The 24,352-nt window shown below is 42.0% G+C and overlaps 1 protein-coding gene across 2 annotated transcripts; it reads left to right on the top strand.

The window, feature by feature from the left end:
* The first annotated feature begins 493 nt into the window (after window positions 1-493).
* Window positions 494-8,657, top strand: LOC132449636 (uncharacterized). Of its 2 annotated transcripts, XM_060041396.1 has the most exons (11): window positions 494-747; window positions 3,145-3,236; window positions 3,367-3,513; window positions 3,653-3,771; window positions 3,888-4,024; window positions 4,114-4,207; window positions 4,311-4,422; window positions 4,513-4,733; window positions 4,937-5,105; window positions 5,421-5,548; window positions 5,837-8,657. In XM_060041396.1, the coding sequence occupies exons 2-11, from the start codon at window positions 3,146-3,148 to the stop codon at window positions 6,152-6,154; spliced, it is 1,536 nt and encodes a 511-aa protein (XP_059897379.1). In that variant the 5' UTR covers window positions 494-747; window position 3,145; the 3' UTR covers window positions 6,155-8,657. The 2 variants fall into 2 exon arrangements, with proteins under 2 accessions (XP_059897379.1, XP_059897387.1); XM_060041404.1 differs by lacking the exons at window positions 494-747; window positions 3,367-3,513.
* The last annotated feature ends 15,695 nt before the right edge of the window (window positions 8,658-24,352 follow it).

Here is a 24,352-nt window from a genome sequence, read left to right as displayed (position 1 = left end):
GAAGAACATTAATAGTTATTTTTGGTCGAGGGATATTGTGCTTAAGGCTTTTCACCCCCCGCCTCATTCTAGTGAGGCGGAGGCGGAGTTGCATCTCCTGTGCCCGGTTCGGGCGTTGGCTATGTACGTGAATAGCCCACGCCCCGCAGCGTTCCGCTCCACACAACAGTTGTTTGTGCGTTATAGCGACGCTAGCAGGGGCCGCGCTCTCTCTAAGCAGCGGTTTTCTCGCTGGGTATGTGAGGGTGTTTGCCTAGCCTACTCTCGGCAGGGCTTGGCGCCACCGTTGGGCGTTAAAGCTCACTCCACACGGAGCGTGGCCGCTTCAACGGCTCTACTCAAGGGCGTTTTCGGTGGAAGACATCTGCGCGGCTGCGTCTTGGTCTTCCCCCGGCCCCTTTGTCCGTTTTTACATGTTAGACATGTCCAGGGGCTCACTCGGCAACTCTGTGCTAGAGTCCGGGACCCCTTTTACGGCTTAAGAATATACACAGTAAAATTACAAGAGTAAAATTTCCGTAGTTAAAATTATTTTACTCGAAAATAGTATTTTTTGCTCTGATTTGAGGTGAAAGAACAAAACAAGAGTTGAGAGACACGCGGAGTTAGATCTGAATAACGGAGTCATAATTTTGACTCCTCCCCGAGGGCAACGCAGTTAAGTTTCGTTTTGTCCGCCATTACGCCGATGGTCATTTCACCTGCAACCGATCTGGAGAGAAGTCTGCTAGGAAAATAACAACGCAAGTAATACATCAACAGTTTTTTTTAGCGCATACGTTTTTTTTGTTCTCATCGTACAGGATGCATGTAATGTTTGGTTTGTGTTATTTTCAAATGTGTGGCTTAACATTACCATGCCAGTCTCAAGACCTGCTGAGTCGTGTCACACCTTTTCTAAAAGTGGAATTTCACAGGTTATTAAAGCAGAGGGAGGATGAGTTAAAATCGGTAGTATCCCAAATTCAAGCTCAACGAAGCCGCGTGATTTAAACATATTATGTAAGTTACGCTAGTCATTGCTATATGCAGCTGCTACAGTAGATGCTGCTAAGGTATCACGTTAGCTTGCCAGTCATTTGACCAATTCACGTTTTTTGTTCTTTAAATTGGGAACATTTATAAGTATATGTTACACTTTTTTTTTGTTTAATGCACACATTAGTCGACTGCGGAGAATTTTGTTAACCATAGTGTATCATTGACTGGTTCGTTAGCATGATTTAGCACCACATGGACTTAACTCTGGAAAGAGTCAACAGAGGTTGTGCGCCACACCGATGCAGTGCAATTCACGTTTGTGCTTTTAGGAAACTTGGTAAGTAGACTAGATGGAACATCGTCTTTTGTTGGTTTGTGTCCAGTACACATTGGTTCACTGTGGGGAGACTCGTTTTACGTGAGAAGCTTGGCATGTAATGTTTGGTTTGTGTTATTTTCAAATGTGTGGCTTAACATTACCATGCCAGTCTCAAGACGTGCCGAGTCGTGTCACACCTTTTCTAAAAGTGGAATTGCACAGGTTATTAAAGCAGAGGGAGGATGAGTTAAAATCGGTAGCATCCCAAATTCAAGCTCAACGAAGCCGCGCGATTGAAACATATTATGTAAGTTACGCTAGTCATTGCTATATGCAGCTGCTACAGTAGATGCTGCTAAGGTATCACGTTAGCTTGCCAGTCATTTGACCAATTCACGTTTTTTGTTCTTTAAATTGGGAACATTTATAAGTATATGTTACACTTTTTTTTTGTTTAATGCACACATTAGTCGACTGCGGAGAATTTTGTTAACCATAGTGTATCATTGACTGGTTCGTTAGCATGATTTAGCACCACATGGACTTAACTCTGGAAAGAGTCAACAGAGGTTGTGCGCCACACCGATGCAGTGCAATTCACGTTTGTGCTTTTAGGAAACTTGGTAAGTAGACTAGATGGAACATCGTCTTTTGTTGGTTTGTGTCCAGTACACATTGGTTCACTGTGGGGAGACTCGTTTTACGTGAGAAGCTTGGCATGTAATGTTTGGTTTGTGTTATTTTCAAATGTGTGGCTTAACATTACCATGCCAGTCTCAAGACGTGCCGAGTCGTGTCACACCTTTTCTAAAAGTGGAATTGCACAGGTTATTAAAGCAGAGGGAGGATGAGTTAAAATCGGTAGCATCCCAAATTCAAGCTCAACGAAGCCGCGCGATTGAAACATATTATGTAAGTTACGCTAGTCATTGCTATATGCAGCTGCTACAGTAGATGCTGCTAAGGTATCACGTTAGCTTGCCAGTCATTTGACCAATTCACGTTTTTTGTTCTTTAAATTGGGAACATTTATAAGTATATGTTACACTTTTTTTTTGTTTAATGCACACATTAGTCGACTGCGGAGAATTTTGTTAACCATAGTGTATCATTGACTGGTTCGTTAGCATGATTTAGCACCACATGGACTTAACTCTGGAAAGAGTCAACAGAGTTTGTGCGCCACACCGATGCAGTGCAATTCACGTTTGTGCTTTTAGGAAACTTGGTAAGTAGACTAGATGGAACATCGTCTTTTGTTGGTTTGTGTCCAGTACACATTGGTTCACTGTGGGGAGACTCATTTTACGTGAGAATTGTGATTCTGTTCTGGTGCACCGCGTGTACTCTACTCTTAAAAGAGTTAACGGGTCGTACTTCATGATGAATGCAGCTGGTGTGCACGTGTTCACGTGTACACGTGTAACCGTTAAAATCATAACCGTTTAGGAAAAAACAATAAACGAAAACAGTTTTTAAACAAAAATCTTCAAATTAATTATGTTCTGGAGACACGCATTTATTGATTTTACATCACTAATAAACTAATTGGGGAGGATAAAAGCTAGTGTGCCGAATCTGTCTGTCCCTCGGCGAGTGTGTGTGAGTGAGTGTGTATCGGCGCACACTCACTCACACACACGAGGACAATGAAGTCACGGTTAACCATTTACAAGAAAAAAAAATCCGTCAACACGGTTAGACATTTTTGTAAACGTTCACATCCCTGCGTTCTTCTGACTGCAGTTTCTCAAATCTCTGTTACTGTTGATATGTTTTTCATATTAATTAGTTCAAGACAAGTAATCAAACTAACTAACCACTATTTTTTCCTGTTCCTTTAGGATGGAGGCAACTGTTAGGGTGAAATATAAGGACAGAAAGAAGTACTTCTTCCTAACATCACCTTTTCAATTCAAAGTATTTTTGGAAAGTGGTAAGAGAAAACATTGCATATGCAGCCTTTATTATAAAATATTGTTACCAATGCATTTGTTTGTGTGTTGCCACTACTTATGTAGGCTATATCATGGTCAGTGTTAATATGACTTAAATGTCTTTTAAAGTTGCCAAGAAGTTTGATCTACCCACCCTGGATATTAAAGTCTATGATGAAACCAGGACCGAAATCGATGATGAGGCATTCGAATACATTCTAAAACAACAGGATATTGGGGTTTTAGAAATTGTGATCCCAACAGCAAGCGTTGATGGTAAAATAACTTTACGTTTTAACTTCTAGATGAGTTTTTTAATCATCTCCGCAATGACATATCGTTCAAATTTAACCTTTTCTGAGTTGTGCAGCTCATGCTGTAAACATTTTGTGTCCCATGAAACATTATTTTGTAGATTCCTTCAGTTCTAGTTTGATTGGCGATGGTGAGCCTTCATCAGGATCTGATGACACAGCAATAGTGATCAGAAATCCCTCAGAAAAAAGAGATGCAGAGGATCGTCGTCTGGGTCGAGTAAGATCAATAGATTGTTTATGTCCTTTTTGTAACTTTGTTGCAACCATATATATGCTCTTGTTAATCTGTGTACTCTGTGTGTTCTCTGTGTACTGTCAATCACCTCTCCCAAGATGATTGAGGACATCCTCAAGAGTAGCCCTGGAGGTGATAAGATCACACATGAGTATGCTCGCACAAAAACATTGTCAGATGTCAGAAGACGTGACCTAGTGAAAATACTAGTTGCACATCTGACAAATGAGCATGGGTAAGTTTTTTTCATAAACTCACAAGACTGATATTAAATTAATCTTAGTTGTATTTTGGACAGGATGGTAATTTGATTTGTGTGTATAGCACAAGCCCCCCTAGGAGATTGAAGGAGGAATACGCCAAAGGAATCATCTGCCTTTTTCCTTACTTGGCTGACCCCCTGAGCAAGCTTGGCTATGTAAGTTACTGCTGCTTTTCTGGTGAAATGGTTTCAAATCAGTCACGTATTTATGGGTGAAAAGTATATTTGTATTTACATGTTTTTCCCCTTATTTTCAAAGGAACATTTTTATAATGCTGAAGATGGAAGTGGGTATTTGGCTTGGAGAATCAAAACTCTGCAGAAAGAGGTGTCCGAGGGGCGAATGAAACGGTCACGACAACTTCAAACAGGCCAGTGATTAATTTGGAACATGACCACTAGTTTATTTGGTCTAGGTTTTCTTTTGAGTATTAACCTGGCATGTTGTCCCAAACCTTTAGGTGGGCCAACTTCACACAGGGATCCATTGAAAGAAGACATCCAGTGGGACGGACAGCAGTGTCAAGAAGCAATTGCCCTGATGAAGCATTCCACGGATGAAGTTGTAGTGAAGGAGAAAATGAGGCTAACCCTGGCCTATCGTCAGAAGTTGCTGCACGATCCTGAGAACTCAGCCGACATCCTATCTGTTTTTCCTCGTTTCTTGGACATTCCAGGTTTGGTGAGTAAAGAACTACAAAGTAATGTTTTGTGTAGTTTGTTATTGTTTGTTTTCGTCAGACAGAATGTACATTTATCTTTGTTTGCTTTTACATGTTTTGATTGCTATCTGCCGAACCTGATCAGACTTCAGAAATGATCTCTGTAGCTACTTTGACCATCTACTGTGGGACTTACACTAAATGTCTTTGCCATGTCTTGTAGATTGATCAAGATTTCAGGAGTCTTTTTGGTGACGCAACCTCTGCAAAGATGTTGGAGAAGTGGACCACCAACTTTCAAGCAAAGGTTGTTACTCAGTGTCGTGGGCTTACACTGACTGGAGATGTACAAGACCTCATCCAAAATGCTGAAGCCACTGAAGTAGATGATGGTAATGTCTTCTCCTTCGACTATTCTAGATGGAATGGGGATAACCATTTTATTGTGCATTAAGGCACATTTTGTTATATGTACATATCAACCTGTTGCCTTGAGAAACGGAAGTGGCTGTCATTCACATGTGAAATCACTGGGAATACAGTAATTGAACTGCACAAAGTTGTTTTTATAGTTTCCTACTCAAAACTCATGTCATTGATCCTTTTGCAGGCTTTATTGGTTATGGATAATCCGTCTGCTGCTCCGTCTCTAAATCTGAATCAATATGAAATGCTTAACTGTTCTGTTTTTGTTATATATTCCCCAGGCTGGGACAGTGACATGTCATCAATGCTGTTGCTGGTTCACCTTCTGCCACCTTCAAGCCAAGGCCGAAAAAGACCAGGGAAAATCTCAGCCAGACAAGCATGCGACAGTCTTGTAAAATTCATCAAGGTGAGCTTTGTGTGGAACAAAAAGGGTTGGAAAATACTTCCTCTTTTATTATGCTAATAGTGCTGGGCCATTGGGTAACGCTTGAATAACTAACAAAAGGTGGCCACACACGTTGCATAACACTGACCTTATTTGCATTTACGTGTTTTGGCGTTGTCTTCAGAGTGCTTTACAGCGTATGTGCTAATAAGTGTTATGCATAGTGTGCCCTCTTCCTTTTTACTCTTATTGTAACTTTGTAAGAATCCAAAACATAATAAATGACCATGCCTCCTTATTCAACCACAGATTGGGACCAGCATCCAAGCACACCTGGACAACATCTCTGGGAGTCTCCAGCCATACCTACTTGCTGTTGGTGCCAAGAAGAGCATGATCGAGTCTTACTACATCGTGATCGACAAACATGCTCTACCCTGTAAGACCTCAACTTCATTGGCTTGTGTTGATGAACTTTTCAAAGCACATTTCGTCTTTGGCACAAGATACTGTCAGGAATTGACCAATGTGTACACCTTTCTGCAAACCACTGTCTATGACATAGATGTGGAAAACACCAAGGTAAATCCTAGAGTTGCAGAGTTGAGGGCCAGGATGCAGAAGTAAACTCCTATGATCTGCTTCATTTGTGCAAGATGTCATGCCAGTGTCAATGCCTTGATTAAGCACTTTAAATTGGTTCATGGTCTTTGTCCCGGAAAAACTCTAAGGTTAAAATGTGCTCAAAGGGGTTGTGCACATGTATATAATAGTTTTTCTGGATTACGAAAGCATCTCACTAAGTGTTCTTTGCGTGACAGTTCAAGTGTTAATGAAAGTTCATCTTCAGCCAGTTCCGTTTCAGTTAGGGATGTAGACCTTTTACCACATGAAAATGTAGCTTGTGAATCTGAACTCCTTCCAAAAAATATAGTAAAAAGTTGTGCGACAATTGTTGCAGAACTGAAAGTTGCTGGGGTAGCAGAGACCACCATTAATAATGTTGTCAACTCTGTTGGGGAAGTTATTGATGACATACAAAACGAAACTCTAGTGTCAGTGAAAAACGGTTTATCTTTACAGGAACCAATGAAAAGTGTTGTGGAATCTCAAATTGATCAGTCATTCCAAAAAATTGAAAATCCATTCTTGGCATTCAACTCTGAAAGCAAGAGAATGCAGTACTTTTCTGAGCAATGGGGGAAAATTGATCCAGTCGAATATGTCCTTGGGACAAGGTTTGCTACCAGACGTAATACAACAAATGGGTCATTTTCTCAAGTTGTTGTCCGAGATAAGTTTACATATATTCCCATTCTTGAGACTTTGCGGTTCATTTGTAAGCATCCTAATATTAATGACTTTTTAAGTAGAGATTGGGAAAAGAAAGAAACGTTTCTCTATGATATACAGGATGGAGAATTCTTTAAAAGTCATGCCCTTTTCTTGAAACAAAACCATGCGTTTCAGATCCAGCTCTTTTTTGATGAGTTTGAGTGTTCAAACCCCCTTGGGTCCAAGCGTGGAATACACAAGTTAGGAGCCATCTATTTTACGTTGAGAAATATTTCTCCAAAATATAACTCAAATTTACTTGCCATCCATTTGGTTTCATTATTTCACGCACAAGACATCAAAACGTATGGATTTGATAAGATCCTTGAGCCACTGGTCAAGGATATATCTCGTCTTGAAACTGAAGGAGTTCAGATTCCCCTTTATGATCATGCTGTTTACGGAACCATCATTCAAGTTACAGGAGACAACCTTGGTATCCATTCTTTATTTGGTTTTGTAGAATCGTTCAGTGCTCGTTATTGTTGTCGTTTTTGCCTACTTGAGAAGGAAGATTTTCAAACGGAGTTCAGTGAAGATAGCAGTAAGATCTCACTTCGAACCAAAGAACTTCACGCAGAACATTGTGAGGTTATCAAGAGTAACCCTCAACTTCCTTATGTTATGGGCGTGAAAAAGTCGTGCCTTTTAAATTCCTTGCAATATTTTCATACGGCGACAAATTTTTCAGTCGATATCATGCACGACATATTTGAAGGGGTTGCCCAATTTGAGATGAAGCTCCTTCTGCAACACTTGGGTCAGAATTACACAACACCGGCAGAAATACACAGACGAATTCAGAGTTTCAATTATGGTCGCTTGGAACAGTGCAACAAACCTCCAGGTGTTAATTTAGTTGAGGGTTCTAATGACTTAAGCCTTAATGCTACACAAAGCTGGTGTTTGCTGCGCCACCTCCCGATTATATTCGGGGATCTTGTTTGTTCAAGTGACCAAAACTGGTATCTATTCATTTTACTGCTTCAAATAGTCAGCATAGTTTTGTCTCCAGCCATATCGAGTGGCATAACTATATATTTGAAGCATCTGATTTCTGAACACCACAGTCTATTCAAGTATTTATATCCCCACAAGAAATTATTGCCCAAACATCATTTCTTAATCCACTACCCGACGTCGATGCAGAAACTTGGCCCTTTGATACATAGCTGGTGCATGCGCTACGAAGGAAAACACAATTACTTCAAAAGACAAATAAAAAGTTTTAAAAACATTACAAAAACATTGGCCAAAAAACACCAATGTCATGTGGCATATTTGTGGCAAACATTTAATCCAAATGAATTGAAATTAGGCCCTGGCAAAATGGTCCCCTTGAATAGACTAGAATCCTACACAGAGATCGCTGTTAAGCTCAATGTTCCCGTTTGGACAACGATCTACAATGTAAAATGGATAAAGAGTTTTGGGAATTTGTATCGGCCTGGGCTGGCTGTTTGCATAGGAGTGGAGAATGAGATGCCTGTGTTTCATGTAATCCAGAATATTGTTGTAAGAGATGAGTGTGTTCTTTTTATAACGACTGCTATGAAAACTCTTTATTTAGAGGAACATGTCCATGCTTTCAAGGTTATGCACACCACAGAAGCACCCATTGTTTTGGAATTTAAAGACCTTTTGCACCACAAGTGTTTTGATATTTTAATGTCATGTGGTCTTGATTCAGATTTGTTTATAATCCCTTCTTTTTTCATGTAATGCTTTTTGTGATGAGGATAATTTTCTATTGAGAGCAAATATTTGGTGCCAAATAAAGACATGTGGAATAATTGATCTTTTGTCATTTTTAACAATCGTACGAGCTTAATATTGAATTGTGCAATTTCTAAATTGGACTCCTTACAGAGAAACAATTACTCAAAATTGAGGAATGTTAACTCTTTTTAAGGGAGTAAATTGCTGTGGAGTAAATTTGTAGTTCCTCTAGTAGGAGTAAAAATAGAGTGAGAGTCATTTGAAATTGTCTCTACATAGAGTGAATTGTACTATTAAAGAGTAGAATTTTTACTCTAAATTGAAGAGAAATTACTCAGATTAAACAACTCTATCGAAAGAGTTAACTTAACTCTTTTTAGAGAGGGACCAAATGTTATCCAAAATAGAGTAAAAATTTCTTCGATTTGAGTAAATTTTACTCTCGTAATTTTACTGTGTAGACATGTTCTTTAAAGCGTCGTGGTTGGATTTCCTCTCGCCGGCTGGCGAGTTGGACTTGATTACCAGTCTTACTCTCCCACCTTTTTTCAAATGAAAAACAGGCTAGGGGGTTTTCTATTGGCTCGCCAATTGTCTGGTGGTTTTGTTTACCAGTATGGCACTCCCGCCGTTTTCTTCAAATAAGAAACGGCCGAGAGAGTCCCATTATTGGAGAGCCGAATTCCGTAGCTCCGCCCCCGGTGGTAGCGGACCTAATGGAAACCTAGTTGCTCTGGTTTTTCTTTTCCTTTCATGGGTTCCATGAAGCACGGAATAGAGCCGGAGTCTTTACAGACTCACTTTTTTCTCCCTTGATCATTGCCTTGCTTGATCTAGGAGGAATTAGTTTTTTATAAAGCTGTTGTGTTTTACACTTCCTTGGCTTTTTGAGTCTTAATGTGTTCTGGTGACTTAGGTCTTTTTGACTGGGGTCCAGCAGGAGTACATTGATCGGGCTCCGCTCGCAGCTTCACCTTAGCCCATAAGGCGAAGCCTAGACGGCGTAGCCTACATGAAATAGAACGATAGTTATGTTATTATAACTCTAGTTCTATGATTGTAGGCGTAGCCGTCTAGTTTCCCACCTGCTGTACCCTCCAATTGCTGAAAGAAAAGCTTGGAGGATGAGCGACGGTATACACCGCGTTATATAGACACGATACCGTGGGAAATGTGGGCGGTGCCCACGCTGATAGGTGCATAGTTTGAATTTTCAGCGCGCGCACGGGACAAGCCCATAAGGCGAAGCCTAGACGCCTACAATCATAGAACTAGAGTTATAATAACATAACTATCGTTGGTGTGGCCGTACCATAAGTAATAACGTTCTATACAAAGTTTAGCTACACTAACATATTTCTCAGAAACATACGTAGATTCAATTTTACACAAGTGCCCGAATTCAGCCAAGGGTTTCTTACCTGTGTTACGTATTTTAAGAACCTAACCAACCCACACATAGACCCTAGGAAGCAGGACCAAACATATAAGCTGTAAATACTATACATAGCCACAAGGGGAGCAGGACCTTACTGAAGGCTGCAATAACTGCTCCATCCACAGAAGGCAGCAGCACAGACAACTGAGGGAGCCGAGGGTAATACGTCACACCGGCTCCTCCCACTGCTTCCGGGCCATGCGGATCAGACCATAAAAACATACACATTGCCACAAGCTCCTCAGAATCTTCTCGGCAGCTACAGACATAGGGTTAATGTTTCGATCAGCTAGGAGACGCTCAGCACGTGTTAAGACACGCTTCAACCTCCTTTTGCTCCATAGTATTAGTTTACCATACCGAAATACTTTATAACAAATAAAGTCTCTTAAAAGGTATTCCACGGATTTGATCACTTTCCTTGAAGAACTTCTGCACTGGTAAAGGCTACTTGAAAGAATCTCATACTCCCTAAATGCCCCAGGTAGCATGTGAACATCCAAACTGATATGACTTGAGGCTTCCCATAGAATTATCTTAATTAAATCATTAATTCACTATCACTTTCAGAGCCTTGTATGTGTGGACCAATCCTGTTCAATCATACAGCTTGTGTTGATGGTGCATTTGAAATGTGTATGGTCATTCATATAAGACTCAAGGCGTACACACAAGGAGCATTAAAATAAAGAGATCAATAGGTAGACGGCAGAGAGCCACCGGGCCTAAGCCCGGGGGCTTGAAGTAGATCACGTTATTTTCCTCTCCACGCGTTAGAGACAATTCCCTCCCTTAAGCTTCATAGTTTACCATACCGAAACATGCCTGCTTTATAACAAATAAAGTGAGTTATAAGCAACCCGGGATTGGACTATTTTCTTCGAAGAATGCTGCAATACCTGACGGTATCTCTGCCCACGCGGTTGTCGTCTAGGTTTCAGCCATTGACTGTACAATTCAGAATTGAATGTGAGGAGGGCTGTCAATCAAATATCGCGCTTCAGAAACAGCCAATCATAGGAAAGCCCCCTCCCCATAGTGCCAAAACTAAATTCGCGCGCGAGAGCAGAACATCATTCGCGAGAGGCTGAGGCTGTTTTGGGCGACCGAAGTTATTTCCCGCTCTCGCTTGCAACGAGGTAATGCTCTCGAGGAGCTGTTTTCCTCACTCGGGGAGCAGCGCTCTGAGTGCGCGCGCGCGCAGAGATAATTTGCGCGCTCGCAATTAATATCTACGTGTGTGATATAATATAATAAGCCCGAATGCATGTTTTATCACATGAGTGCTTTATGGCACTAATGTGTCGCCATACGTATCCAGCTTGTTCCACGCTTTAAGCACCCAGGCTACTGCGTGTGCCGTGTTTTCCGTCGATGTGGCGAAGCTGTATGGTTATGCTGTTGAGAGCTTAAATAAATGGACTATATAAGTTGACTATGAACAATTATTGAAGTTTAACATTTTGTTCAGCAAATTTGACAACTGACAGATGCAATATTGTGGCCAGTGAAAATCACAAAATTCTGACATGTACATTCATGGGCAGATTTAGAATAATTTGTTGCAAAATGTTGCAAATTTGAATCTCCATGCATAGCGCATCACGTCGATATTGTGGTTTAGTGCTGCTCTAGTTCGCACAGATTCAGGAGACCCGCCGAGTGAATTTAACCGGGTCCACTTGACATCGGGTAGGCGCATGACAATTTGGCTACAGGCTTTTCTAGTGTCTCATTTTAGCTGCTGGTGTATGTGGTGCACTCTCCTATCCTTAACGTAAACATGAACCTACTCAGTAGGCCTTCCCCGACGTGAGTCAGACATGACGATTAGTCTTTCCTTTACTTCTCAAACTATGTTACAATTGCATGTTCATCAGCCCAATTTTTTCAATTTTCTCGGGGGAAACGTGTTTTCAATTAGCGACGCTCCTGTACAGGTGCATCTAAACAATTGCAATATTCATGAAATGTTCCTTTTTTTCTGTAGTTTAATTAAAAAGGTGAAACTTTCATATATTCTAGATTCATTACACAAAGTGAAATATTTCTGGCCTTTCTTTTGTTTAAATTTTGATGAATATGTTTTACAGCTCATTGGATAAAAAATCCAGTATGTTACAATATTAGGGGAAACCGGGGATGGAAGTAACACGGGGAGAGTTGTAACACAACCAGTTCGACCAATCAGGGATCATAAATGAGCCATGTGACACTGCCAGTCTCTTCAGAACTTGATCACACATGAAAATTTTCCAGTCGATGGAGCTATTTTTCGTGGAGCTACGGGAAAAAAAACTAAATTTGAGGTAAGAAAGTAACTTTTTTTTTTTTTTTACTTTTTCTTCTAGTACTTTTACCGTTGTAGATAAAGTTGTATGAGTTATATCAGGTCAAACTATAGATTCTGTAGTAAAGAATGGTGTATCTATCTCTTGCTAATGTCAAAGCACCATGCTAATATAGCTAGCTAAACATGCATGACAGTGGTGGGGGAGGTTGTAACACTTTTTTTTCAAGGTGTTACAACCATACCCTTACATACAAAGTAGATATTTTTGGTGATTTTAATAATCCTACAGAATGCCTAGAACATGGGTGAGAAAAACGAATCGTGGCGTGGAAGCAAAGTTACTTGAGAGAGCAACAGAGGCGGTCAGAAATGGATCATCAGTCAGGGCAGTGGCAAAAAAACATGGCATCTGCCATGTTTCCCTAAATAGATATTGGCAGAAGCTGAATCAACTAAAAGCCCAGGGATCGCAGGAGCTTCCCCGAGTAGGGTACGTGAGTCCAAACCTGGTCTTCAGCAGAGAACAGGAGGACTTATTGGCCGACTATATATGCCAGGCCGCTGACATTTACTATGGGCTAACTCCACGTGAGGTAAGCATGATAGTTGAGAGTAGGGTAGGATAAGCAAGAGTCAAGACCTCTTAAGGCGAGACACGGCAGGTGAAATATCGATTTTTTTCATGCCCTGGTCAAATTTGAGATTTTGAGCTAGTTTGCCTCTTTAACTTGTTATCTTTCATACTACCGTAAAGAAAACGTCAAAATTACACATTTATGTGTCTGTTTCACTGATTTAGTTCAGCCGCGGCATCCATTTCGTCCTAAAGAACTAAAGTCGATTCATTGGCTGAAGGCGCTTTTCTGCTAACGTGATTCGCTCAGTGCCTCACGTGTTGTCTTTTTGACATTTCCGTGTTAGCTGGCCGCGGGAACTTTAGAAATGCCTCGTCTTACTAAATTGTCCGCTAAAAGAAAGACACAAATGGGTCTAGCAAGATCCACGAGAATATATCAGCCGGCCGAATTGCCTCATAACCCTCCAGTGAACAGCGCGTCCGGTCGTAAGTTGTTTACTAACCGTGAGGTGATAGAGGGTGCCACTGACTGCGCGACACAGCAGTGGTTGATTGTCCATGTCTCTCGTCTAAATGAGATGATAAATGATCTTCTGTGTCCTAACTGTGCCGAATCGGATCTGTCAATAAACATTGATCAAAAAAACCAGGGCTTTTGCAGTAGCCTGATTCTGGAGTGCAACCGTTGTAAAGCTGAGGGTGGGTATCGGCGAAGCGTGTATACATCCACACGACTGCAAAGTGAGACCCGCGGAGACGTCGCCTTTGACGTAAATGTGCGAATGGTGCTGTTGGCACACGAGTTGGGCTTGGGTTATGCTGCGCTGAAAAAGATCAGCAAGGTTTTGGGGATCCCTTCCCTTCATTTGAAAACGTACCAGCGACATGACAAAAGAGTTACAGGTAGGCTATGGAAAGATGAGGAATGATTACAGACTTGGATGATAATAATGTAGGTCTAGTAATAATAAATATATGTAGGCTACTGTATTAGGTAAATGTACACATTATTATGGTAGATAGGTATTAACTCTATACACATCCAACATAATTATGTTACACCACTAGTAGTAAACATAATACACCATACAACAGATAATATTATATTAGGCTAATAATACATTATGTTATTCTTTTGATTATGTTATAAAAAAAAAGGACATAATAAAATGAGCAGATGTTGACACAGTGTGTATTTTAATTTTAGTGGCAGAAATTGAGAGGGGACTAGGGTCCTTGCACAAGGCCAGGGAGAGCATCAGGCAGGCGTATGCAGATATGGATCCGGAGGTGGCTGAGTCACTGAGGCAGGATACGGATGCTGTGATAGACATTGGGGTCTCCTTCGATGGGACCTGGCAGAAGCGAGGCTTCACCTCACACTACTGTGTCTGTCTGCATTGACATCCTGACAGGTCTCGTTATAGATTACGAGATCCTGTCATCTTACTGCCATGCATGCGCCTGTAAGAACAGTGTGTTGAAAGCAGGAGAAATCAGTGAGGAGGAGTTTGACAGCTGGAAAGAAGGCCACAAGGCTGACTGCGCTAAAAACTTTGCTGGCTCCAGCAAGGCCATGGAGCAGGAGGCTGCCAAAAGGATGTGGGGTAGGTCAGTGAGCCGTCATCAGCTCAGGTACACGGAGATGCTGTCGGATGGAGATAGCTCAGCATTCCGGCAGGTAGTAGAGCTGAAGCCCTACCCGGGTCAGGAGGTCACCAAACTCGAGTGCATTAACCACGCTCACAAAAGAATGGGCACTGCACTCAGAAAGATAAGAGTAGGGAAAAAATTGGGTGGCAAGGGATCAGGGAAACTCACGGCAAAGAAGTGCAAATCTCTACAAAATTTTTACAGGGGGGCCATTCTAAATAATCAGGGAAACATTGAGGGCATGAAGTCGGAGATATGGGCGGGCCTGCTCCATTGCATGTCTACTGACGAAGTGCCATTGCACAACAGATGCAACCCCCAGTGGTGCTTCTTTAGGAGGGCGGAAGACAACGGAGAGACCCCTGACAGCCACTCGCTTCACTCAAAAAACCATTTGTCCCGGGAAGTGGGTCAGACACTTGTACCCATTTATCATCGAACGTCAAGTGACAGTCTCCTGCAAAAAATGCAGCATGGGGGCACACAAAATAACAATGAGTGCCTCAATTCAGTTATATGGGCTCGCTGCCCAAAAACAGTGTTTGTGGGGAGAAACAGAGTGGAGGCGGCTGTAAGCATGGCCATATCATCTTTTAATGAGGGTGCGTCAGCCATCCTTAATGTGATGGCCAACCTGTGGCTGGAGAGCACAACAATCACCCTAAACACCATCGGGGAAGCTGACATGCTGAGGGTCACCAAGGCAAATGCCATCCTGTCTCCTCAAACAAAGGGAAAGAGAAAACATGAGAGCAATGAAAGAAAAGTGAAAAGGCACCAGCAAGAACAGGAAGAGGGGGCGACATATGGTGCAGGGATGGAAATGTAGGCCCAATGTTCTGTATATGCAAATCAATTAATTACCATAGCCTACTTAAACTAGATTAAAAAAATGAATTGCATGTTTTGTGTAATCATTTTGATTTAAGTTATGAACTGGTTCATGATGATACAGTATGTATAAGTTCAAATCTTACCTTATTCACCTGCACAATACCGTATAATTAACCAGCCTGTTACAGCAGTTGTTGGCTTTCTATGGCTGCCATGTTATTAAATTATTTATTTAAATGTTCTTTATATATTCAAAACTGTTATGACTAAGAGCTTGAGCCTTTATTTTGCGTTCTAGTAGATTTTTGCTGTATAAATGTATGCAAATCCCCTATATAAATCTTTAAATGCCGTTTTCTCAAAATGAGTGTTTTTCCATTTTTAGGTGCACATTTCTCAGCCTATGTAGAACCTAGGTACACCACACTTCCCAGTTTCACACATAGCATTGTTATGAAGACATCTACACATGGATTTATTTATAAATTGTTCCTGGCCAGATTTATGGGTCATTTTACCTGGAAATCATGGCGAAAATAGGGTTTTTAAGGCCATGGATAGTATATTTTGATTTCCCAGGTCATAAAAGCAGATATCCTAAAATCCATGTGAGGATTTTTTGTCATTTGATATATAAACAAAATAAAAAAATAATTTTGGTCCTGGCTTTATCACAGTTTAAGATTCATGCACCGGAAATATAGGCAAAAACGTGCATATTTAATGAGATTCAGCCTAATTAGTATAATTAAATATGCAAAATTATATTCAAAATGATGTATGTAATCAACAGGTGAAGTTTCATGGTGATCCCTTGTATTTAAAAATTCTACCCTATTCACCTGCCATGTCTGGCCTTAATTTGTATTGGACCTTTCATGCAAACTAAATTAAATGTTTAATAACTACCAACATATGAATTAAGACAATCAACAAAAATGTGTTTCCTAACTCCTGTTATGCTTTTGCATAGGTCAGAAGGTTTGCCTTTCAGCTTGCAATACATTTCCAAATTCAGCATCCGACAACCTGGGATAACAAGAAGATGGCTGGGCCTGACTGGTTCAGCACCTTTCTAAAGCGGAACCCCAGGCTCTCAATAAGAAGTCCACAGGCAACAAGCCTTTCAAGAGCCACGTCATTCAACAGGGCGAATGTCATGCTCTTTTTCAGTAACCTGGCCGAGGCAATAACAAATAACAACTTTGAGGTGCCGACATCTGGAACATGGATGTGACAGGCGTCACGACAGTGCAAGCACCATCCAGAGTGGTAGCGCGCCGGGGCCTCAAACAGGTGGGAGCCATGACGTCGGGAGAGAGAGGGACATTGTCAGTTGCGTACGCTGTGCAAGCTCTCGGGAATTCAATTCCACCGTTCTTCGTGTTCCCACGACAGAACTATAAGCAACACTTTGTGCAGTCCGGGCCATTGGGTAGTGCTGGCAGTGCCAACAAATCAGGCTGGATGCAGGAAGATGATTTCTTATACTTTCTTGGTCACTTTGCAAAGCACACAAAGATTAGTCCAGAAAGAAAAGTGTTGCTCCTGCTGGACAATCACTCGTCTCACATCTCTGTGCGAGCCGTGGATTTCTGCAAAGGTCAGGGCATCGTTCTGCTTACCTTTCCTCCACATTGCAGCCACAAACTCCAGCCACTTGACAGAAGTGTGTTTGGTCCATTTAAAAGGAACGTGAACAAGGCAAGTGATGACTGGATGCGGATGAATCAGGGTAAACCAATGTCAATATATGACATTCCATTGATTGTGAGGATTGCCCTACCCACGGCAGCATCACAAAGGAACATTCAAGCAGGGTTCAGGTGCGCAGGCATATGGCCTTACAATCCTGACATTTTTCAGGACAGTGACTTTGCGCCCTCCCAAGTCACGGATCGTCCTGACCCATCTGATCTCCTGCTGCCAGGCTCCTCAGCCACTCCACTGACAGGTTGGCTTGATTGAATGAATGTTTTGATTGTTGTTGCTCTTGTATTGTCTTATATATATTGTTGTTTATTGTATTTAAATGTATTTCTGATTGAAAAATGTCAAACTGATTGTCAATTTTGGATAACAATAGCTCTTTATTCTGATTCTGATTTCAGCCACTCGCCTGCCGCCCGGCTCCTTACCAGCTCACCTGCCACTGGGCTCTGCTCGAACTCACCTGCAGCCCTCTGCTCCAGCTCACCTGCAGCCCGGCTCCTCAGCCACTCCACTGACAGGTTAGATTAATTGAATGAATTATTGCTGCTGCTATGTATTGTATTGACTTATATATTGCTGTTTATTGTATTTAAATGTATTTTTGATTGAGAACTGTCAAAATGATTGTCAATTTTGGATACTGTCAATTTTGGATAAATATAGCTCTTTTTTTCTGATTCTGATTTCAGCCACTCACCTGCAGCCCGGCGCCTTACCAGCTCACCTGCAGCCCTCTGCTCCAGCTCACCTGCAGCCCTCTGCTCCAGCTCACCTGCAGCCCTCTGCTCCAGCTCAGCTGCAGCCCGGCGCCTTACCAGCTCACCTGCAGCCCTCTGCTCCAGCTCACCTGCAGCCCTCTGCTCCAGCTCACCTGCAGCCCTCTGCTCCAGCTCACCTGCAGCCCTCTGCTCCAGCTCACCTTTCGTCTGGCTCTGCTCCACCTCTAGAGATGCCGAGCACCTCTGAGTCCATCCTTGGTCAGTTCAATCCATCAAGTTTTCGGCCATTTCCAAAAGCAGGCCCAAGAAAGGAAACAGGCAAAGGCAGAAGGAAGAGGCGCACCGCAATGCTAACTAATACACCAGTCAAGCTGGCATTGGAAGAGGAGGATCGGCTTAAAGGGAAACTATTTGCCAGGGCGCTGGCATGATTACAATCCCTCAGGTTCAAATTGGCAGAGAACTCCGGCATTAATGACCCTTTCACAGGATGGATGGAGAATATGTTTGGGAGGTGGAAAGGCATGATCCAGTCAGTGCCCGTCGCGGGAATAATGGCAGTAACCGTGTTAATTGTAGCCGGCTGCCGTTGAATTCCCTGCGCACGAGGGCTACTGCATCGGCTGATCACCACAGCAGTGGGCGCTACAGAAGCGTCAAGTGCCATTCAGGCTTACATGGGGATCAGATATGATCCGGTGAAAGTGGACGAGACATCAACTGAGGGGCCCGACCCTATCCAGCTGTAATATGTAGAATAGTCAACACCTGTCCTATACTATTCTAGTAGTAGCGCCTGTGTATAAGATAATCAATATCCCCGATTTACTTGAATAACAAATTTTTAAACAACCATACCAGGTTATGTTTGTTATTGTGTAGTGTTACTTGGTTGCGAGTGCAACCCGTTATTTCTGTATCACTGCATTGACAATGGGACTGTTGATTTTCTTTGAGACAGTTGTTTACAGGTTTCCTGTTGCTGACACGACGACGATTGAACGCCTGAAGGAGTCTCACATGATGTGAAAGTAACCTCTCTATGTGAGCCGAGCCCTTGACAAGGAGGGACGAGCCTTGGGTTCATGAATTACAGGTCCCGATGGCGACAGAGAAAACAAGAGCGGCGACTACAAAAATGTCCAAAACCACCCACATGCACCAGCGCACCAATACATGAAGATCCCCTGAGCCATCCAAATCCATGCGACCCACAAATAATCTCGTATTTTTTACTTTTTACTTTCAATGCTTGCTGCAAATATATGTCGCCTAATTTTTGTACCTTTCACTTTTATGCTAACGAAAATTTTATAACTTTGTCACATATAACTAGTTGGGATTTTTATGAATGCTTTTATCCATATGCTTATTGTTGTATTGTTGACAATGACCTGTATTTCCTATGAGACCCACCAAGGTGAATGCCGTCTCAGTATTAGGGGGACGCGTTGTGGTTTATCTCAACTATGGAATTTTTCCACTTCGGTAGGTGGTGTTGATGATTTTCCTACTTTGACTATGTTCTCGGTGTGGTAAATGGTGCTTATGACTTACAAATCTTATTTTATGGCCATCTGAGATGGCCAAGGAGGGATTGTTACGTATTTTAAGTACATAAGCTGCTCCCACATAGCCATTAGGAAGCAGGATCGAACGCACAAGCTGCATGATGACCCCCACATAGCCACTAGGAAGCAGGATCGAACACACAAGCTGCATTACCCCCACATAGCCACTAGGAAGTACGATTGAACGCACAAGCTGCATGACCCCCACATAGCCACATGGGAGCAAGATCGAACACACGAGCTGCATTACCTCCACATAGCCACATGGGAACAGGATTGAACGATAGCCGTCTAGGCTTCGCCTTATGGGCTCGTCCCGTGCGCGTGCTCGCGCGCACTGAACATTTCAACTATGCACCAATCAACGTGGGCACCGCCCACATTTCCCACGGCACTGTGTATATAAAGCGGCGCATACCGCAGCTCATCCTCCACACTATTTCAGCATCTGTAGGGTACAGCAGGTGGGAAACTAGACAGCTATGCCTACAATCATTCTATTTCATGTAGGCTACGCCGTCTAGGCTTCGCCTTATGGTCTAAGGCAGGGGTGGCCACCACTAAATTCCCCTCATCTAGATGTTTGTTTTTATAAGTAATCATCAAGTTGTTAAGCAACAGTTTTCTCAAGAACTTTTGAGAGTGCAGGTAAGATAGAAATTGGCTTAAAAATCGAGACCAGGTCCGGTTGTTACGTATTTTAAGAACATAAGCTGCCCCCACGTAGTCGGGTTAGAGTTTTGGTCAGCTGGGAGTCGCTCAGCACGTGTTTGACACAATTCCCCTCCTTTTGCTCCGTAGTTACCATACCAAAATACTTTGACAAATAGTTAAAAGCGATCCGGATTGGACAACTTTCTTTGAAGAACTCAGCACGGTGAACCAGACTTGTGAATGGGAGTTATAATTGCCTTTTTCCAGGGCTCGGGAAATTCATTACTTCTGATGGAGCAGTTGACAACATGAGTCACTGGCACTTGAACAACAGAACTCTGTTTTTTATTAATTTAAGTATCCTATCTAAAATAATCCTTAGCCTTAGATTGCCGTAATTCCATTATAACTTCACCAATCTCGCTTTGATATAAATCTTTAATATGAAAAGAAGTAGAGAGATCTCTCTGTAAATCATCATTGCTTTTCCCTTTTGAGTCAGCAATTAGTTGCATAAAGTAACAGGTTTTTGCCATACGCAACTCCTTTGTTACCTTATTTCTTAAACCTTTGAAAATCAGTGTGTCTGAATTATTTCTGGTTACCAATGACTGTTTACGTGCAAGATCCTGTTTCTTCATTAGTTGGTGAATATCCTGAGTGTATTTCTATCACAACAGGTGTTAACATTGTAAGATTGTATAACATCATCCCAAGAAATATTCCGTAAGTCGTTTTCAAATTGTGTTTTGTTCTTTGGAATACCTGAAAACCCTGGTTTACCATTGCACCAGGATTTTAAACGTTTTTTGATTAGTTTTCTAACTATTAAAACCATATTGTAGTCGGTACCCAGATACCAGCTGATAAAAAAGGTACGCGCAGTAATATGAAGGGAGGGAAAATAGTGCCGGATGAGGTCAGACTTTTTTACGGCCAACAATTCGTGATGCAAATGTATTACTCTTTTGAACGCTTATTATTTTTTGAAGCAAAACTACTTTCTGCAGCGCCAGAACTCCGCTCACGGGACGCAGTGGGGGAAAAGTCCCTGCTGATGCCCGACACCGGTGGTGAGGATGTGTGAGGATGGATACGACCTCTTGTCCAAAAATCCAAACTATCCCTGTAACTACAATTGCTACAATTCCTGACAATAAATGTAAGAAAATACTTGTAAGAAAAAATGGTTCACCATCTTTCGACGGACAGTTTCCTCCTTCAGTGCAGCTTCAGCCTCATCAAACTGCTCCTCATTGGCGAGTGGCAGAACAATGGGGAAGGGCTCTTCTCTCTGTGATTCAGGACCCGCTCCAGGAATATTCATGGAGGATTTAGCGATTTCAGTCTTTATGAACTGAATGTCCCGTGACATTTGCTTTACCTCCATGAGTAGCTCCGTAAGCATCTTGGTGTTTTTGTTGGCAACAATGTCTTAGAAGAAAAGCAATTGGTTTTACATTATATTTCAAGGATAGATTGACCATTTTCAATTGTTTAGAATGACACTCAGCAACTCACTGATGTTTGCACCCCTAACTGATAGTAACCATTAAGCACTTAAATGTTAAGCCTAACAAAGACAGTGATGTCACAAGGGACATGTTTCTCAATTCAGATGGCATCAGTAAGGTTACGAAGTTGATCAGAAAATGATACTTGCCTTGCAACATTTGGCTGGGCTCCCTTGCATGGAATCTTCCCCGTGGTGTTTCTGGAGCTGAACCATTAAGACACCGACAACATGGCATCACACATGGCATTGCACATTAGGTCATTGTGTATTGGGGGCTAAATGGGCATTATAGCTAGGGATGGGTATCGTTTGGGTTTTATCCGATACCGGTGCCTACTCGGTACTTTTCAAACGGTTCCGGTGCTAAAAAGGTTCTCGAACCGGTACTTAAAAAAACAAAACTGCACACACTTGCATACATGCACGACTTGTTATGAGTAATAATAATAATAATAATAATATTAATTACTTGCTGAAAGCAGGCAGGCACGCATCATGGCGCAACATTATTGCCAAAGTCATATTAAGTAACATAACTCAGGTGCGCAAGACAGCCACAGGAGACGCCAACATTGTTTTCAACCGCTCGGTACCGCGCTGTATTAATTCCCAACTTTTAAAGAGTAAAAGTATTTGAAGCGAATAACGACTGTTTTTGATTGAAACTTTCTGTTTATTTGGTTTTGAACAGAAAGTTTTTGATGCATGCATCGGCTTTGAGTTTGTTTGTTTGTTAATTTAAAATTACATTCGCTCGCAACACACACACACACACACGTTCATTCACGTTCACCCACTACAACCTGCCGATCACTACAACCTGCCGATCGTCAACGCGCTGCGATGCCGCAGCGCGTTGACAAGTCCGTCCCGAGTCTCGAGGAGCCCATAGGCTCTATGGTTTATATGTTTGAAAGCCGTGACACACTCTTTTACCAGTTGGCCTGAAATACCACGCCTCGCAGTCATGGACCTATAAAGAAAGTCGTAGTCGTACCATGCGTGTTTAGCGCAACATTGAAAAGGGTCCCGTCTGAAACAGTGTCGCGCAGCGCTGCGTTCCGAACGTTGTGTAATCAAATACACCGGTATGGCGGTATATAAAAAAATCATATCCTAACGAAAATACACACCGTTATTCAGTCTGAACCGGTATAGCGCCCAGCACTAACGCAAGTTGACGCCGCAACACCATGGGGACGGGGCAGGGGGTGTTAAGCACCGTTATGAGGAACCGAAATGTGCGTTCTTATTCGATCTCGTTACAACCGTTGGGGTGGTTATGGTGATTGTCAGCAAAGTCTAAAAAGAGGACAATCTAATTATATACTTGCAAGATAGGGAGACACTGAATAAACAGACTTTAGACACAATAAGAGTGGCTGAGTGCATCAGCCATGTAGCCTATTTGTCTACTTACCATCATTACAGAGATCTGTTGACTCTAGCTCTGCCAAGAAGTTTACACAATAGTCTAAAATGAGAGAACACAAAACATAAACTATGATTGTTATAACTCAGACAAAGCACATTTAAAATCTGTCCAACCGATTTTCCGAGTTATAAACGTCAGAGATGTAGTTATGACACTGCATACTTTTGATAGAATGAAAAATAGAATAATGTTCTAAAATAGGTAGAATATCATAACCACGTTAATAACGTTTGTAATAAACCAAACCGTTTGTAAATCGGTTGAAAATTTAGCAAGTTATGGTTATTTAAAAAGTACATGTACCACTACCAACACAATGTTATGGGTGAGCAGCTTACTGTGGTAAGATGGACCCTTTTTTAAAAAAAAAAGGGTCCTATGTTCCCAAGTCTCGTACAAAGAGGGGGAACGTAGGACCCGGGGAACATAGGACCCGGGGAACATAGGACCCGGGGAACATATACACGCTCGCGGTCAAATTGTCTATTGATAAGCACATATTGCGTTATTTCTGGAAGAAAGTGGTCCAATCCTTGGTTGCTTTTAATTCACTTTATTTGTTAAAGTAGGCATGTTTCGGTATGGTAACTATGAAGCTTAAGGGAGGGAATTGTATCTTAACGCGTGTGAGGGACAATATCGTGAGCTTCAAGCCCCGGGCTTAAGCCCGGTTCACTCCATGGTTACCTATAGTCTCTGCCTTCTCCAACTCAAACACGCGCCTTTTCCCGTCAAGTGGGCGTGGCCTATGTGAAGTGGGCGTGGTCGGGGTGACGTATTGGCTCCGCCCCTGCCTAAAGGTGATGCCATCTGTGGAGTAGTTATTGCAGCTTATGTGTTCGATCCTGCTTCCTAGTGGCTATGTGAGGGTAATGCAGCTTGTGTGTTCGATCCTGCTTCCTAATGGCTATGTGGGAGCAGCTTATGTACTTAAAATACGTAACAATCCCTCCTTGGCCATCTCAGATGGCCATAAAATAAGATTTGTAAGTCATAAGCACCATTTACCACACCGAGAACATAGTCAAAGTAGGAAAATCATCAACACCACCTACCGAAGTGGAAAAATTCCATAGTTGAGATAAACCACAACGCGTCCCCCTAATACTGAGACGGCATTCACCTTGGTGGGTCTCATAGGAAATACAGGTCATTGTCAACAATACAACAATAAGCATATGGATAAAAGCATTCATAAAAATCCCAACTAGTTATATGTGACAAAGTTATAAAATTTTCGTTAGCATAAAAGTGAAAGGTACAAAAATTAGGCGACATATATTTGCAGCAAGCATTGAAAGTAAAAAGTAAAAAATACGAGATTATTTGTGGGTCGCATGGATTTGGATGGCTCAGGGGATCTTCATG

Source organism: Gadus macrocephalus, chromosome 2 (assembly GCF_031168955.1).
Source record: "Gadus macrocephalus chromosome 2, ASM3116895v1".
Taxonomy (NCBI): Eukaryota; Metazoa; Chordata; class Actinopteri; order Gadiformes; family Gadidae; genus Gadus; species Gadus macrocephalus.
Note: the sequence above shows the minus strand (reverse complement) of the source record. Positions and strands in the feature narration are given on the sequence as shown.

Excerpts from the sequence above, each read along its gene's own strand:
- LOC132449636 (XM_060041396.1), top strand. The coding sequence starts at position 3,146 with ATGGAGGCAACTGTTAGGGTGAAATATAAGGACAGAAAGAAGTACTTC. Across the intron at positions 3,237-3,366 it reads CAAAGTATTTTTGGAAAGTG|TTGCCAAGAAGTTTGATCTA; the intron begins GTAAGAGAAAAC and ends TGTCTTTTAAAG. Across the intron at positions 3,772-3,887 it reads AGGATCGTCGTCTGGGTCGA|ATGATTGAGGACATCCTCAA; the intron begins GTAAGATCAATA and ends ACCTCTCCCAAG.